The following is a 15,562-nucleotide window of genomic DNA, read 5'->3' as shown; positions in this document are numbered from 1 at the left end:
CAAGTTGACTGACTTTGATTTATTACAGTCACTGTTACTCCTCCTGGAAACAACAGTCCTCCCTCACCCCCTGAGTGAGGTGTGCTGGGGGACCTGGGCTGATGAGAGGACAAACATGAGGCTCAAGACTCCAAACTACAAATCAGGGAGCTGGGTTTGCACCCATAACTCACATTCCCACTTTTTCCTGCTTGTTCACTGGTGTATCTGACCCTGACCTGCAGAAGGGCTTTTGTACTTCCACTGATGAGGTGTAGGAAGAGAGAAAATTGCATCACATCACCATAACACACTTTTGGTTTTGTCCTTTATCACAATTTCGTACCAGTTCTGCACTACACCTGCAGTGAATTGTAGAAGTATCAGAGCACTGTGTCCTCCTGCATCCCTTGCTGTGCAGCCAGGAGCCACTCCCAGTCCCTGCCACTTGCTTTGTCTGGGACATTCCTCCCCTGGTGAGGAATGGGAATACTGGGAAACCCCAGCAGGTGTGAAGCCACCCTGCCTTCAGCCTCCCCTGCTGTCCCTCCCTGAGCTCTGCTTAACTCACCAACACACCCTGCTGCACGAAACAGAAACGGGCTCGAATAAATCACCTGCAAGTTAAAAGCAGCCATTAGCCATTAGCCAACACCACAGGCCCACGGGCCAGGGTAATTCAATGTGATATGCTTGGGCATGCAAGGTAATAGGTTCCAGCTGAATACCATGTGATACAATCTCTTCAATGCGAGGTTAAATGAGGCTGAGACAGGGACCAGATGGATTTATCTGGGTAGTGCTGATGATTTTTTGTGTGTGTGCTTAAGGTGAAGTGAAGGTAAGTAAGGCAGAAATAATTGGAGAGAAAAGCAGGAGCTGGGCTGCTGGGGCAGGGATAGCAGGAGGGACCTCATCCTGCTGGAACAAACCCAGTGAGCAGGAGGATGCTCTCAAGGCACTACAGATGGGAACAGCCAGAGAAAAATAAATACTTTATCAATCTCCCCTTACAGAGGAACAACCAGAGGGCAGAGCGGGACAAGTGAAGCGTGGCTGGGCAGATGTAGACACCTCACTGATGAGGTGCCAGCAGGATTTAGGAGCCCAAACACCATCTCTCATCCACCCAGGACCTCTGCAGCAGGAGAAGGGACCAAATTGGTCCCGTGCCCAGGCACAGCAATGCCCTCCCTCCCCGTGGAGAAAGCTTTTGGAACCCTCACCAAGGCAGGGACATGAGCAGAGCTATTACCTAAAAAATGCAAGGGCTCAGCACATTTGGGCTACACACAAGACTGCAGGGAAGGGGAGTTGAAATTTTGGACTCACTTGCCTCAAATCTTCATTAGATGTTGCTTTATTCTGATTTCTATCCAGAGAGGAATACCAGACCCAGTGTCTGATAAGGAGAAAGATTTCACTGGTATACAATATCCATATCGTGTATGTCATAAATGGAATAATGAGTGCTGTGATATTCTCTGAAAAGAATATATAGAAAAGTGCTATTAAAACCCCAACCTTTCATTTATTGTGTCTGTAGCTAGAGAGGTACCTCAGGATTAACAGATTATCAGTGCATTAGCATTCATGTTCTGGATAAAGTGTCTCTGGCCATTTACATGGGCACAGACTGGTAACTCAAAGGCTCTATGAAATTGGATGCTAAATAATATCCAGAGGAAATTGAATTAGACAGGAGGGAAGAGAAATGTGACTGCCATTAAGTCTCTAAAGAACATTCCTGGTTTATCCCCTCCCCCCTCTCTGAGAATAATATGGCATTCAATTTTCCAATTATATAAATACATGAACACTGGATTACTAGAGGCAGATAATTGAATATTTTGACTATTCTACAAGGGACCCTTCATATCTGAAGTGGGAGATGAATGGGCTGTGCTGCATCAGCCTGTGGATGCTCGGGCTATAAAAACCTCTACGAGATCCAGAGAGTATAAAGATCTCCAGCACAGAGAGAGATCTTATCAGTGTTCAGTATACAATAGTTAATTTATTCCACTGATATCAGGGTAAGTTATACAATAGCAAAACCTGGATAATTTAGGCCACAGATTGTACTACTTGAAAGGTGCAAGGAAAGGCATTCACGGCCGCAGCATTTCCAACCCGGCTCCTCTGTGACTCTCTTTCCAGGACATCAATCACCAGATGAGAGGAACTGTAAGCTATTTTCCAGTAACACACTGCCAATCACAAGACAAATGTCAGATGTCACAAAAGGAGAAGTAACCATTTTTCAACTTGTGAATGTCTTCAAATATATTACAATGAAAGTGCGAAAAAAAAATGACCCTTTCAGCTTCATTTGTTCTGACAGATGCCAGACCTTGGAGTTTGGCATTTTATCTTCATACTGCAATAATCTTTATGAAACTCAAACAAGGCTGAGGGCAGTGGCATTAGTCTACAATTGTCCTCTTATGTACAATACATAACATTTCAAACAGTCTGGCCGTTGAACTAAAAAAGATAATCTACTTCTATTTTACTGGTGGTACAGGAAAAGATAAAGAGAAGGGACCCCACACCTGAGATTAACACATGCTGGGGATGAGTTATGTGTGGGCTCAGCCCGACTCCTGCATTGCATTGCCATGCTGCTATTGCCACTTGGGAGAAACACATGCTGCTGAAACTGAAAGCAGGGAAGAAACTCAAAACACTCCCTGAAGTAAAAACTCACTCAGTGCCACGTGTGCATTTAGTCCATGACATGAAATGGGGGGGCTCCCCCTCACTGACACTGTGCTTCCTGAGTGGACACGTTTCTGGTGCACCAGCACTGGGACATTCCAACCTGGAGCTCAGGGAATGTTCTCCAATCCAAAGCTCAGTGCCCAGCTTAGAGCTCTGCCATTTCTGACAGGATGGAGGACACTAAAACATAAGCAAAGTCATTAACATTAAAGAGGAGAACAAAGGAGGAAAATCAAACTCAGATGAAGCCATACATAATGGTAATAAAATATGAGACCACAAAGAGTTTCACTGAACAGCCCTGAAGTTCCCAGTTATTCCTGTCCTTATTATACGTGTCCTGTTATTCCAGCCAGTCTCTGTTGTGCTCAGCCCCCCTAAGGAGCATGGGAAGTTATGGTTCATTTCCTGAAAAATAAGATTCCTCTGTACAATTCCAGTGGTATAGCCCAGCAGTTCTGACACAATATCCTATTAAACAATATAGATCTAATTTTTACAGACTTACACTGTTATTTAAGGGAAAAGAATTAAGAAAAAGTGCAAAGACACACAAAAATTCTGCTCTAGATGATATTGCAGGTCCCAACAGGGTAACAAACATGCAAATGGCAAAAAATAAACAAACCTAGAATACAGTTAGTTTAGGCTAAAGTCAGTGACAGGACTGGTTTCACTGGAATTTAAACTGTACAGCTTTCTGCAGAAGCAGTACCGAGTCCCTGAAGACAAAACCTCAACTTGATTCACCAAATTTGACTTGAGGAAGTAAATTTTTTTTCTGTGAATAAGTGTGAGCTTATCAGTTCTGTGGAAGCAAAAGGAAAAATAGCTTTAGTTTTTCTTTAAAAAACTAACAGTACTTGTCATGGCAAAGACATGTACAAAGAAGTAGAAGCCAAAATAGGATTTCAGTGTTTTAAGTCTGTCTTTAAAAAATAAGTACATAGACAATGACCAAATCTGTATCGATTCCAGCGTGTACAGTCAAGCCATTGAAAGAAGAGGGTCAAAGCCTGAAGTCTGACCACAAATGTAATTCCAGGTTTCAGTTTTCCAAAGTCTGGTATTTGAGACTGCAGCTCCTTCCTTGGTTTCTGTGACATGTCCTGTGCTCCCAAAGCAATGTAATTCCTTTGACACGAGTGTGCCTCTCCACCAGTGCAGCCAATCCCACAGTGCTGGTTCTCCTCTGGTGTTTTGGTCCTCCCCTTCCTGCCTGGTTTCCACGCACTCAGGAGGAAAGCACAGCGTGTCACGGGAGGGGCACCCACAGAGAGGTCAAGAAACAGCCATTGCCAAGGTCATTATTTGAGAATGGCAGCCTGCAGCAGACTTTTCGAAGACCATAAATAAAAACCAGCTGAAATAAGCAGCTGTGACTCTCAGATGGAGGAATTCAGTGCCTGTGTCTCCCCCAGCAGTTCAGGGACACAGCTGGGAAGGAACTCCCAGTCCTGTCCCGCCTAATTGCGCTGGGTTCTATAATCTGCCAGTTTGGAGGCCGTGGCCGTGCGGTTCAGGAGGGCTGGAGCAGCTGGGCTGAGGTGCAGCCCCTCGGCCTGGCAGGGCCCCCCAGTGCCCCCCCGGCGCTCCGGGACCCCCCAGCCCCACAGCAGGCGCTTCTCGTCCAGGGCAGCCAAGTGACACTCACAGAACTCGATCAGTGACAGCACCTGCTCGTGCAGAGGGAGGGACTTGTACTTCTTCTGAGCCAGGCAGAAGAAAGCTTCCACAAAGGCCTGCAGACACATTCCTGCAAGGAAAAGGGGGTTCAGAGCGCAGCGTTCCCTGGCATTCTTCAGGCATAATTCCACCTCCTGTTCCGTGTAGCAGCAAGACCAAATGTGTATTTGCTGGGTGTGGACACTACAGTCGTCCTAGTTAACACCTTTTCATTTAAATGGCAGCCCTCCAGAATGCTCAGAAAGAGCAAGGTTGTATTTGTATGTCACACACAAGAGCTCACCGAGTGTCTCAGTGCAGGGTGAGCCCAGCCTGGGCTATGGACAGTGATATTCCCTGTCACTGAGGCAGTTTCCTCAGCCTCAGGAATCCAGAGGCAAACTAGTACAGCAACAACCCATCTTAAGACATTGTACCATTAAACTGCTGTGATATCAGCCTTGATTTCTGCTGCCTCAATTACCAAAACCAAATCAGACACACAGGAACATGCTGAGCACCAAGGAAAACAATCCAGTTGGAGAGAAAAGCAAGTCTATGGCAGCAACTGCATCGAGTCTTTTCAACCCTGTGTTTTCAGAGATGGCCCTAACCCAAAGTTCACAGCAGTGTGCCATTTCAGTCTGCAGCACTGTAAAGATAACCCCATTACCAAGTATCACCTGCTAGAGATGTGAGTTCATTTGAAGTATTACTTCCCCTCTGCACAGGTACGAACCCTTGTGAAGGTGAGGAGGCCAATCTGTTCAGCCAAACCCAGCAATTCCACAACAGTGGTTTTGTTTCAGCTGAATGAAAAACAAACAGCTGAAAGTGTGCAGTGCCAAAAAATGTCTCTGCTATAATAAAACTCTGCCCCTTCACAAACAAAAGTCCCCTGCAGAAGCCACATGCTGCAGTACAGACTCTTCAGGTGTTGTTCCATCACATCTCACTAATAACACATTACCACAGCCAAGGGGAAGAGGGGCTGTGTATTAACACTAATTATTGTATTTAAAACCTCGAAGTAATACCCACTCGAAATTTTAATTAAGAAGCCAGACCCCAATTGGTTGTGCAGAATGGCAGCCACAAGGCACAGTTAGAGCTGCTTTGTGCTTTAACTGGCTCTCCCAGTTTGAACAGACACTTAAGAAGATTATTTTAGGACGAGATATTGAAAGGTTTGGGGTTTTTAACTTAGTGTTGGCTTACTGATGCTGCAGGAAAGGCACCTTTTCAAAATGTGACAATTACATTCTGAAGTATAATTTCTCTCAACCAAGGCTGCAGCTGGGGTCGTTTACAATCTTGGCTGTAAAACAGCTTGCAAAAGAATTGTTGAGTTATCTGAAAGCAGCAGCTGCCAGCTCAGTAAATTTTTTTATCAGTCATGGTGAGCTGCAGGGAAACCACCTCTGGTAGCACACACATTTTCTCCCCCAGAAGTGACACTCATGTGAAGCATATCATGAAAAAAGTTAGAAGCTGCTGTTTTAGAACAACAGAATTGTGACTGTCATGGTTAGAGCTGGGAGTGGGCCAAACACAAAGCCAACAGGAACAGGTGGGTACTTTGTCTTTTAACACCTAAAAAACATCTGGTTCACTGAGATTGTCAATAAATCTCTTAATTTCTGAAAGCCTGAAGTTTCAGTTCCATGCCTACTACTTTTGCTAGTGGAATTTTATCAGCTAACCACAGAAAAGACAGACTCACCCTGAACTGCTAAATGCAAATACTTGTATTTTACACACCTGTGGAACTGAGGTGACCCCCCAACCTACCTAAAGTAGTACTGCTCTGAAGGGTGACTGCCACAGAACTAACCATAAGAATTGGCTGTACACGTTCATGCCTCAGGTGCACATGCCTTGTTCCCATTTTATTGAATGTCTGAAGTGTGCTTAAGCTACCAAAATTGGAAAAAATAACCCCAAAATCCAGCATCCATAGTTTTGGAATACAAACCTGTGTTACCTGATTCTTTGTGGTCAATTCCCATGCTGTTCCACCTCCTTGTGATATCAATGTATAGGATATCTACAGCAGCCATTGAAAAATTGCTGTTACTCAGTTTGCAGTTTCTGTTAAAAACAGACAAAATAAAGAAGAGATCCTGATTACATCCAAACTCACGAGTAAGGAAAAATTCTGGAAGGGCAACTGGGAGACCATGTTTGCAGACCCACTGTAACCTGCTCAGTCTAATAACACACACAGAGCAGATATCAAACAGACCAGTGCTCATTAAGTGCTCGTATCTGAAAGACAACAGGCCCAAACTCGGAATATTTCAATTAAAAATATGACCTGACTGTTACACAGAGCTTTCTCCCAGGCTACTGCCAGTACTCTGAGGCTGTAACAGAATGGAATTAATTGGTCCATTGTGAACCTCCCCCAAATCTGCACAAGGCAGAGTTTGCACAGTGAAATACTCTTTTATTTGTCTGATTGATTCTGTTTGAAAAGGGTGGAGGAAAACTTTCAGGCACAGCATTGCTTCTCCATGCCTGACCACAGAAGGGATTTACCCTGGTGGTACTGAATGCCTGGAGAGCAGCAGCAGCCTGGCTGGGCTGCTGGGGCTGTGGAGATCTGACACTCCTGCGTGCGGGTCCGCAGTGCGGTGCTGATCAGAAGATGGGAACTGGATGTGTGTCCAGGATTTCCAGATGTCTGGCAGCCTGGCTGCCACTAGTGCACATGCCAAAGAGCTGCCCAAAACTTCTAGCCAGAAAAGAAAAACAAAAACAAAAAAAAAACCACCCCAAACCTGGATAACTGAAAAGGCTCTCGCCCTACAAACCTCAGCAGAGCTCCTTTCAAACAGAGAGCAAGGTCTGGCCTAGACAGTCCCAATAAATCTCAGGCAGCACCCAAGCAAGGAGTAGAATCACATTCAGTGTTTCCCTTTTAGTTATTTTTTTAGAATTAAGAAAATATTGAAGGAAGATAGACTTTGATTAGCCAGAATTTGCGTGGACAGTCTGTGCAAGCATTTGCCCACACACTTGTGCCCACACACAAAATCCTGCTTGTGAAGCATTTTATTCCTGAAAAGTGATACAGCTCACAGAAATGTGACCTTCCTTCTGAAATGAGCAGCAATGACAGCACTTCAGAAAAGGGCCATATAGCTGGTATAGATCCTCTGGGAGGAAATAAACAAAATATCTGCCAATAATAAAATGTTGAATTTAACATGCATTAAGAAACTGCAAATCCTATTTCATTGAGATAAGACAATTTATTTGAATATTCTTAAAAGGAAATGCTGGCATTTATTCTGTGTTCCTGACAAGTGCCAAAATAAGGCTGGATTAAACAACAGAAAATACAGAACTGGATGCAATCCTGTGCTGGTCTGTGGATAGAGCAGATGCCTTCAGTCATTTTCTATATATCGTAATTTGTATAAACCAAATTGTTTATATTCATTCCTGAATGCTAAATGCATCTGCATAGAAACAGGATCTGTGTTTTAAGAGTACATCTGCTGCTGCTGCTCATTTCTTTTGTCATAGTCAATCAAAGACAGAAAATGAGATATTTGGACCATGACTCGAACAGATATACCCATAAAAAACAACGAAAAAACCGTCCTAAGTAAAAAGAATGTGAAAGAAATAAATTGAGTTCCTTGTCATTGCATGGTGCAATTTCACAATGCAAATCCTTCGTGCACAGTGCATCAGGAACTGGCATTTGGGAATCCTTCCCGCGGGCTGGGGCGCACGGCTGTGCCCCCACAGCCGCCACAATCACATCAAGTGACCCAATTTCAGTTGTCACTGTCTCACAATGGTCTTTCTCCGATTTACTGGGAACGTGACATGTTGACGAAGGCTGCAAATTGTACCTGCTCAAGTATCACTGATCTGCTGTCAAATAAAGGCCCCACTCCCCACCAGACACGGATTCACAGGTCAGGTATTTCAGGAGCTCAGAATGACACAAATGTATCTATTTTACAATAAAGCAGGCAATGTTAGAAGGCATCACAAAACCTACAGGGGCACCAATACTAGGGCCAGCTTTCATCCAACCAACCTTATAAAGGTCCGGAAACCCGTCGGCCCCAGCTTGGTCGTGCCTTTGACCCCCAGGAAGCGGATGAACAGCGCGGCCACCCTGTCCACGAGCCGCAGGTAACTGAACTGCTTGGCGTACTTGGGGAACACCTGCTTGAGGCACAGCGAGGGCAGTCCGGCCTCGGGGCTCCGGGGACCGTCCGGCTCCGGCCGCTCGGCCGGCACCGCATCCGGCAGCGACTCGCTCGATTCCGGCACGTGCTCCAAGCGCGGACACCTGCGGCACAGGATCACAGAGGGGCTTGGGTTGGGAGGGACCAAAGCTCATCCCGTTCCACCCCACCTTCCACTGGAGCAGGCTGCTCGTGGGACTCGTGGGACTCGTGCCACCGAGTCACCGCTGCACGGGTGGGACCCTCACACTGCGGGTCACAAAGCACCCGCTCTGCTGACAATATTATAATGTTGTAGAACAATATTGCTACAAAAATTTAAACTAATGCCACTTCTTTTGTATCCACACTTACATTTACTGGTGTTGAATGTCTATAAACGTGATCGCTTTTGAGACAAAAGTCTAAAAAATCTTTAAAAACAAATAGCAAATCTTGGGCAGTGCTTTGATAAAGTCCCTCTTTGCTGCAGATAGCAAAGTAGAAAAATGATGTTATTTTTGTCATTAGCTGAGTGAAGCTTAAAGTAACAAGTTATTAGTTTTGTTCCTGCTCATGTAAGATCGGATGGTGGTTTCACTGCCATCAAACACCTGCCAAAAGAGTGAGAGGATGTACAGCCAAGACACTACAAGCACGCAGGCTTCTATTTTTAATCTTAAAAGGTCTGTTCATGAATCTAAAAATTAAAATCTTCAGCCAGTTGAACCAGACCTTGACCAAATGTGAAACCTTGTCCTCAGCAGGAGAGAGGGTTGTGCTGTTTGGAACATAATCTCGTTTTAATGACGCCTGGAAGCCCCGAACCCTTTCTCATTCTAAATTCAACAGCATTTTGGATTGTACATTATTCATTCATCGTTAATGTATTTAGTTAAAAAATATAAAGCTTTACTTTAAAAGGCACAGAGCTGAGGAAATTTCATTTTTTATAGAAAACACTAAAGAGACTGTTAAAGGCATCAGCTTCAGAGGAATGAATTCTGGCCCCAGCACTGCCTGGCCATGGAGTGAGGCTGGAGACTTCTCCATCCCCCCTACTCATTGAAACAGGACTTGTGGAACAACAGCTCCTCATCTGCAAACCTGTGCTTTCTTCACAAATCTGTACCTGAAACACCTCTTAAATTCATATTTCTTATTAGAAAAGTATCAGTAGCTTTTTTGTGTGCTACTGCAAGTCTCATTCCTTTCCACTTATACATTGGGAAAGTCTGCAAAATGTTTAAATCAGAACAAGAAAACTTAATTTAGTCTTCACTGCCAAATCTTGTATTTCCATTCAGTGAAAAAAAAAAAAAAAGAATATACTTCTTCATTTGCTTTTGTGGGTTACTGCTTTTATAAAGTTTAATGATTTGTTTTCATTCTTTAGCTTCCTCCTCCAAGATTTCCTTACGTTTCCTTTTCTAATGCACTAGAGCTTAATTAATATGACCATATAATTTGAATTCAAGTGAAAGGTGTATTTTGCACTTTTATTGAAACTCAGACTTTTCAAAGCAAACCTGCACAGGAGCTTGTCCCCACCTGCATTATGAACTGATACACAGACTTGCCTGTTCTGCACACTCACCTTCACTGACTTACACCGATCATATTCAGGTACAATTCTCCACTGCTACCACAGGCACTACCTCAATGCAAGTTTATTGTCTGTATTATTCAATTGGTATGCCCCCACCTCGATGTGGTCTCGACACAACTAATGAAGACAAACTGCCTGGGTAGGTACAGCCAGGCACAGTGTCTATAAATACAGAATTTTCCTGTGATCTGCATGTCTTTGTAAGGAATCAGTGCACAGCCTTTTTTTTGCCCCAGCCCTTAGACAAATTACACTCCTTGCAATGCACCATTATGCTTTCCCCTGCATTTCAGTGCCATCTGCCATCCCCACACCATACGGGTGAGGGCGATGACAGAACTCCCCAAGGGTCACACAGTCAAAGACCAGCATGAGCTCCTTCCTCAGAGCAGAGCAGGAGAGACAAGGAAAGAAAGAGGAGGGGAAAAAAAAAGCACAGAGAAGGAGAGATTGTGTGAAGAGTGCAAGAGGAAGGAGCCACAAAGAGCAGAAATACAGTTCCAAGTCCAGCAACAGTAAAAATGTGAGGGGGATTTTCATCTCTGTGTCTACCTTTAACTGATTATTAACTGGAAAATACAGAAGTACACATTTTTGTAATCTTATCTGTCATGGAATCACAGAATGGTTTGGGATGGAAGGGACCTTAAAGACCATCCAGTCCCAGCCCGTGCCACGGGCAGGGACACCTTCCATAGACCAGGTTGTTCCAGCAACCTGGCCTTGGACACTTCCAGGGGTGGGGCAGCCACAGCTTCTCTGGGCAAACTGTCCCTGGAGAAGTCCTGCAATGGGGTTGTGGAGGAGGGACCAGAAACTCCCCAGCTCCAGAGAGAGAATCCTGCCCGGGTTCCCTCCATTAGCTCCTCTCTCACGGAATTCCCAACAGGCAAGGGGAGGAGAAGGAAGCTGTGCCCCACACTTTAAAGCTGCTCGTTAGAATTAATTGTTTTGACTGACATAGCTGAGTCAGGCAAATGAATGAAAGGTCAAATATAAGGTAATGCTTCTGTTGCCACCCAGAAAAAAGCAAAGCTTAATTTACATACTAATGTCTGACCTCAATACATTAATTTCTCTAATTCTGCAGCTTATGACAGATCTTTCTTTAGAAATGATCAACTGTGGAGAAAATATTAACTGCAGCTTTAAAAAAAAAAAATTAAATTTTAATAAAGCTTGTGGAAATGACATCTAAGACTACTTATACATGATTACTAATTTATTAATGTTTCCACCATCTATGTTTTATCCTTTGCATTCTGACCAGCCTTAATCTTTATGCAAATACAAGTTGCTAAGGGACAAACAAATTTGCAACTACTAATTAAGGGCTTCAAAATTCACAGCATTTTGTATACTTGCACATAAAATTTCACTCTCAAATTCTTAGTCAACTGGGGTAAGAATCACAATATTAATATTTCTAAGAATGCTCACTTGCTATATTTTACATTTAGGGCATTGCTAGAAGTATAAATTAAGCAATTTCAGTATCAGCTTACAACTGCTTACCTAATAAAAGAAAATATTATGTTCTGGATTCTGAAGCTATAATTATTCCCTCAGCTGAGCCTCTATTCTCCAAGCAAGGACTATGTTAACATAGTTAAAAGCAAAGAATATTTTGCATGACAAATCTATCTATCCACCCATTTATCACCACAGAATATGGACCTCCCAAGGAACAGATCTCTGTTAGTACCTGGAGCGTGTAGCTACGAAATGTTTGTGTTCTCATTCACAGAAATAAATCTTTTAGGAAACCAAGGCAAAGCCTGAGCAGTGTCTCTGCATTATCAGCCATTCATGAATTTGCTTTTATGAACTAATCCCATTACTTTTATTAACACAGACTTCCAGCACTCCCAGGATGTCATAGCAAGAACAGTTTCATGGTTTGCCTGCACGTTGTGTGAGTAATCAGCTTTTGTTTTGTTCCGGCCACTGGTGAAGTGTCATTTGAAGAAACTGAATATTCATCCCCTCTTCGCCCTCTGGCAAAGTAAAAAAACATCAATAGCACAAGTATTTCCTCCTTTCAAAATAATAACACAGTTGTACAAAGATAAAAGTATTAAAACAATGTTAAACCCACAGAGTAAGAGATTTTTGACGTTATGTTAGAAAAATTATTGCTCAACACTTGGAGAATGCTTTGAGGCAGGCAAAGCAAGCCCAGTGAAGAGTCCATATTTCAAAGAGCAGAATCCATCAGATTAAACATAAGGATTGATAATCACCATGTTGTTGGCAGACAACGAACTTCTGATCATACCAAATACATTTTGAAAACACAGCAGCTGTTCTGTCTCTGGGAAGCACAAAGTGCTGAAAGCAGAATTTCAATCTCTCTCTCTGAGAGAAAAGGACCCATATCTCACTTAGAGAAATAAACTGGGGAAATCTCTTCCCTTAGATTTTAATGTTATTGTGAGCACAACCAGTCGAACTTCCCTTGCAGCTTCCAGGTCTGGAACGGTGTTCACTGCAGAAGGGAGAGCTGGCAAAGGCATTTTAGGTGAATCCATGGATCAATTAAAAATGTAGCTTTGCCAAAGCATAGCTTTGGCATTTGCTTAACAAGACCAAAACAATTCATCAGACTCTTGGAAAAGTTAAACCCCTGCAGCCTGTCAGAGCCATCACAGCAGCTCTCACCCGCAGCGTCCGCCCCTTCCAGGCTTCCCATTCCTGTCCCAGGAGTGTTATTTCCTTGCCACAGCCATCAGTTCCCTTTTGGAGAGGGATGGTTCACTGCCTCTCCAGATTGATGGATTTATTATAAAAATAAACACTTCTCATTAAAGATTAAATGGCTTTTGGCAGAAAACAGACGAGTGGAAGTTTGCAGCCTTCGCACGGTGTTAATGAGCCTTTCCAAGATGCAGGAACTTGGCGTGGATCCTGATCTGCTCCACACCGAGGACACAAAGCCATGGAGGAGAACATTACTGACAATTCCATTTCATATGCAGAGAAGACTGGAGCTCTGGTTTGAGAGATTTCTGTAGCCTTCCCTAACACGTAGTTTAAATCATTAAAGAAGAAATGCATCTGAGGAATCTCAGGTGCTGGAAAAAACCCCAGCTATTTCCTAATTATTAATTGAGTTTACTTTACTTCCAACATTAAGAATAATGGTGATATCAGTCTGTATTAGCTACATATTTATTACTTTTAATGTAACAGAAGCAGTGAATGCTTATGCTATTACCTGTCAGCTGTGAGTGCTGCAGAAAATATGGCATTACTGTAATGAAATAATGGATAAGCAATGCATATCCTGCACCCAAAGACTTCATTCCACTGTAGCAAAAAATTATAATAGAACAAAGATCATTAAATATAGTCCCTGATACTTTATTTCTTGTGGAGGGAGCTGTTATTATTCCTAGTAGATTTATTTGTGTTCACTATTTGCTTTCAAGGTACTTATGTGCCTCATTATTTCTCCAGAGTTTCTTTTGTTACTTTAGAAAAATGCTCCTGTAAAATAATAATACAGGATAGTGCAAAGGCAAACCAGTTTTAAAGCCTGGGAATACACTGAAATTAGACCACCAAGTGTCTTACCAGAGAACAGAAAAAGAACTAAAACCCCAGGATATTTCTTCCCATGTGGAAATTATTCTTAGAAAGCACTTGTGCTTATGCTGGGACAGAAAAGGAGCTTTATTCTGTCATCCAACGGAGCAGAAAGCAGCAGTGCAATTGCATTTTATCAGCCTTAATCCTCCTATTAAAGCAGGTGAACTCTCATACACAAAATAACACTCCTGATGATTACACTGCTATTAAGTCATGTGGCTTTATGCTTTCATTTTGTGGCAACTGGGTGCTAGGCAGTTTTATTGCTTTCTCAGTTTTTCAGAGACTAGAGACCAATTATTACTTAAAAATAAGCCAATCATCTCTCTTGCTAAAAGATGACTAGCAGCAGAAGTTAAATTATAGAGAACATCACTGCCCCCAATACATTAATTTCTGTCACTCTGTCACTGTGAAAATTTACAGCAGATATAATCTCTTTGAAGGGGGATCAAGTCACAGAAAGTACAAGCCTAGTTTTAAATAGAATTTTAATTTTAATGAAAGCTTCAGGGAATGATGTTTATGCTGCTTATCTTTCATACCTGGTGATTAAGTTAATTTATACTTAATGGAAGAGGATATTTCTAATCCCCAGACAGGCTCAACATCTGTCTGTGACTATGTTTTTGGAAGCCTTAAGCTGCTTGTGATTGATGTAATAAAACCAGGATCCTGCAGAACTGACACCTGAAGGATATCTGTAAGAGGGAAAATGTTATTTTTCTGCTCAATGCCTCTGCATAAGCCGAGCCAAAATCCCAAGCACTTAATTCTGCTGTCCCTTAAAAACCTGCTTTGCACTCCCTCACCATTATTTGAGTATAAACAGGGGAATAAGCAAACAGCTCTCAAATGTGTTTATGACTGAATATTCATACTCATTATGTGCAGTACCTGAGAGCACTAACTTTCTGATGGCCTGAAGCTTATGAGAATAATAAAGCTCCTGCAAAAATCAGTGAAATAAACCCCATTTTTTGTTAATTTTTCATTCCATGCCTATTTAAGACAAAATGTTAGCAAAAATAAATGCTTGCATTTACCCTATAATTACAACAGGGGAAAAAAAAGTATTGAAAAGCAGTAAACATCTTGCCAGGAAAAGATATAATTTTCAATTTTGTCCCAAGAAATCACAGTATTCATGTTGAAGAAAAAAAAAATTGGTATTTCCAGCTGTCATGTATATCCACGTTATTTTAAATTCTAATTCTGAGAAGGCATCTGCACATAAGAACTTTCCATTGGTATTCAGGGATATAATCCAGGCATGAGCATTCATTTATTCCATTTCCCTATTATCTGTTAAACACTGGGAAGTGGCCCAGGAGCCCCACTCCAAGGAGGGATTTGGTTCTTTAACAGTGAGGTGATGCACCTTAGTCTGCCCTTGGCTGATCGATTGGTTCTTACATCTTCCAGGCTGCAGGAAACCTGATTGTTTTAAATCAATTTGTTCAGGGGTTGTGCCACCCCTGAGAGAACACAAAGCACACCCTGAGACTCCAGAGTCACCCAGGGAACTGGGAGATGGAACTGAAACCAAGACAAAGTATTCCAGGCTCCTCCCACAGATTTTATGCAAAACTATCACAGTTGGTCACAGTTTTAGTGACACAGAACATAGGGATTGTAAAGATGGCAAGGAGGCAGGTAAGAAGTAAGACATTTTTATACTATATACATGTAGCCATGCTGTATATACAGACATAAATGCACACTATATACACTATATTTTCTCTTTACAGTATGTACTTGGACACTTATGCTATGGAAACTATCTGGTGGGAAGCAGTTT

The 15,562-nt window shown here is 42.6% G+C and overlaps 1 protein-coding gene across 7 annotated transcripts in view; it reads right to left on the bottom strand.

Moving 5' to 3' along the window:
- Positions 1-1,323: 1,323 nt before the first annotated feature.
- Positions 1,324-15,562, bottom strand: part of TTLL11 (tubulin tyrosine ligase like 11) — a 39,131-nt gene continuing 24,892 nt past the window's right edge. For 2 of the 7 annotated variants that reach the window (XM_064676640.1, XM_064676635.1), the window contains exons 7-9: positions 8,429-8,686; positions 6,344-6,459; positions 3,721-4,459 (exon numbers count right to left, since the gene is read on the bottom strand). In XM_064676640.1, the coding sequence (XP_064532710.1) occupies positions 4,170-4,459; positions 6,344-6,459; positions 8,429-8,686 (664 nt within the window). In that variant the 3' untranslated portion in view covers positions 3,721-4,169. Of the gene's footprint in view, positions 4,460-6,343; positions 6,460-8,428; positions 8,687-15,562 lie in introns of all 7 variants that reach the window. The other 5 variants (XR_010435430.1, XM_064676638.1, XM_064676636.1 and 2 more) reach the window with 5 other exon arrangements.

This window comes from Pseudopipra pipra, chromosome 20 (genome assembly GCF_036250125.1).
Source record: "Pseudopipra pipra isolate bDixPip1 chromosome 20, bDixPip1.hap1, whole genome shotgun sequence".
NCBI classification, from domain to species: Eukaryota; Metazoa; Chordata; class Aves; order Passeriformes; family Pipridae; genus Pseudopipra; species Pseudopipra pipra.
This window is presented reverse-complemented; position numbering and strand designations above follow the sequence as displayed.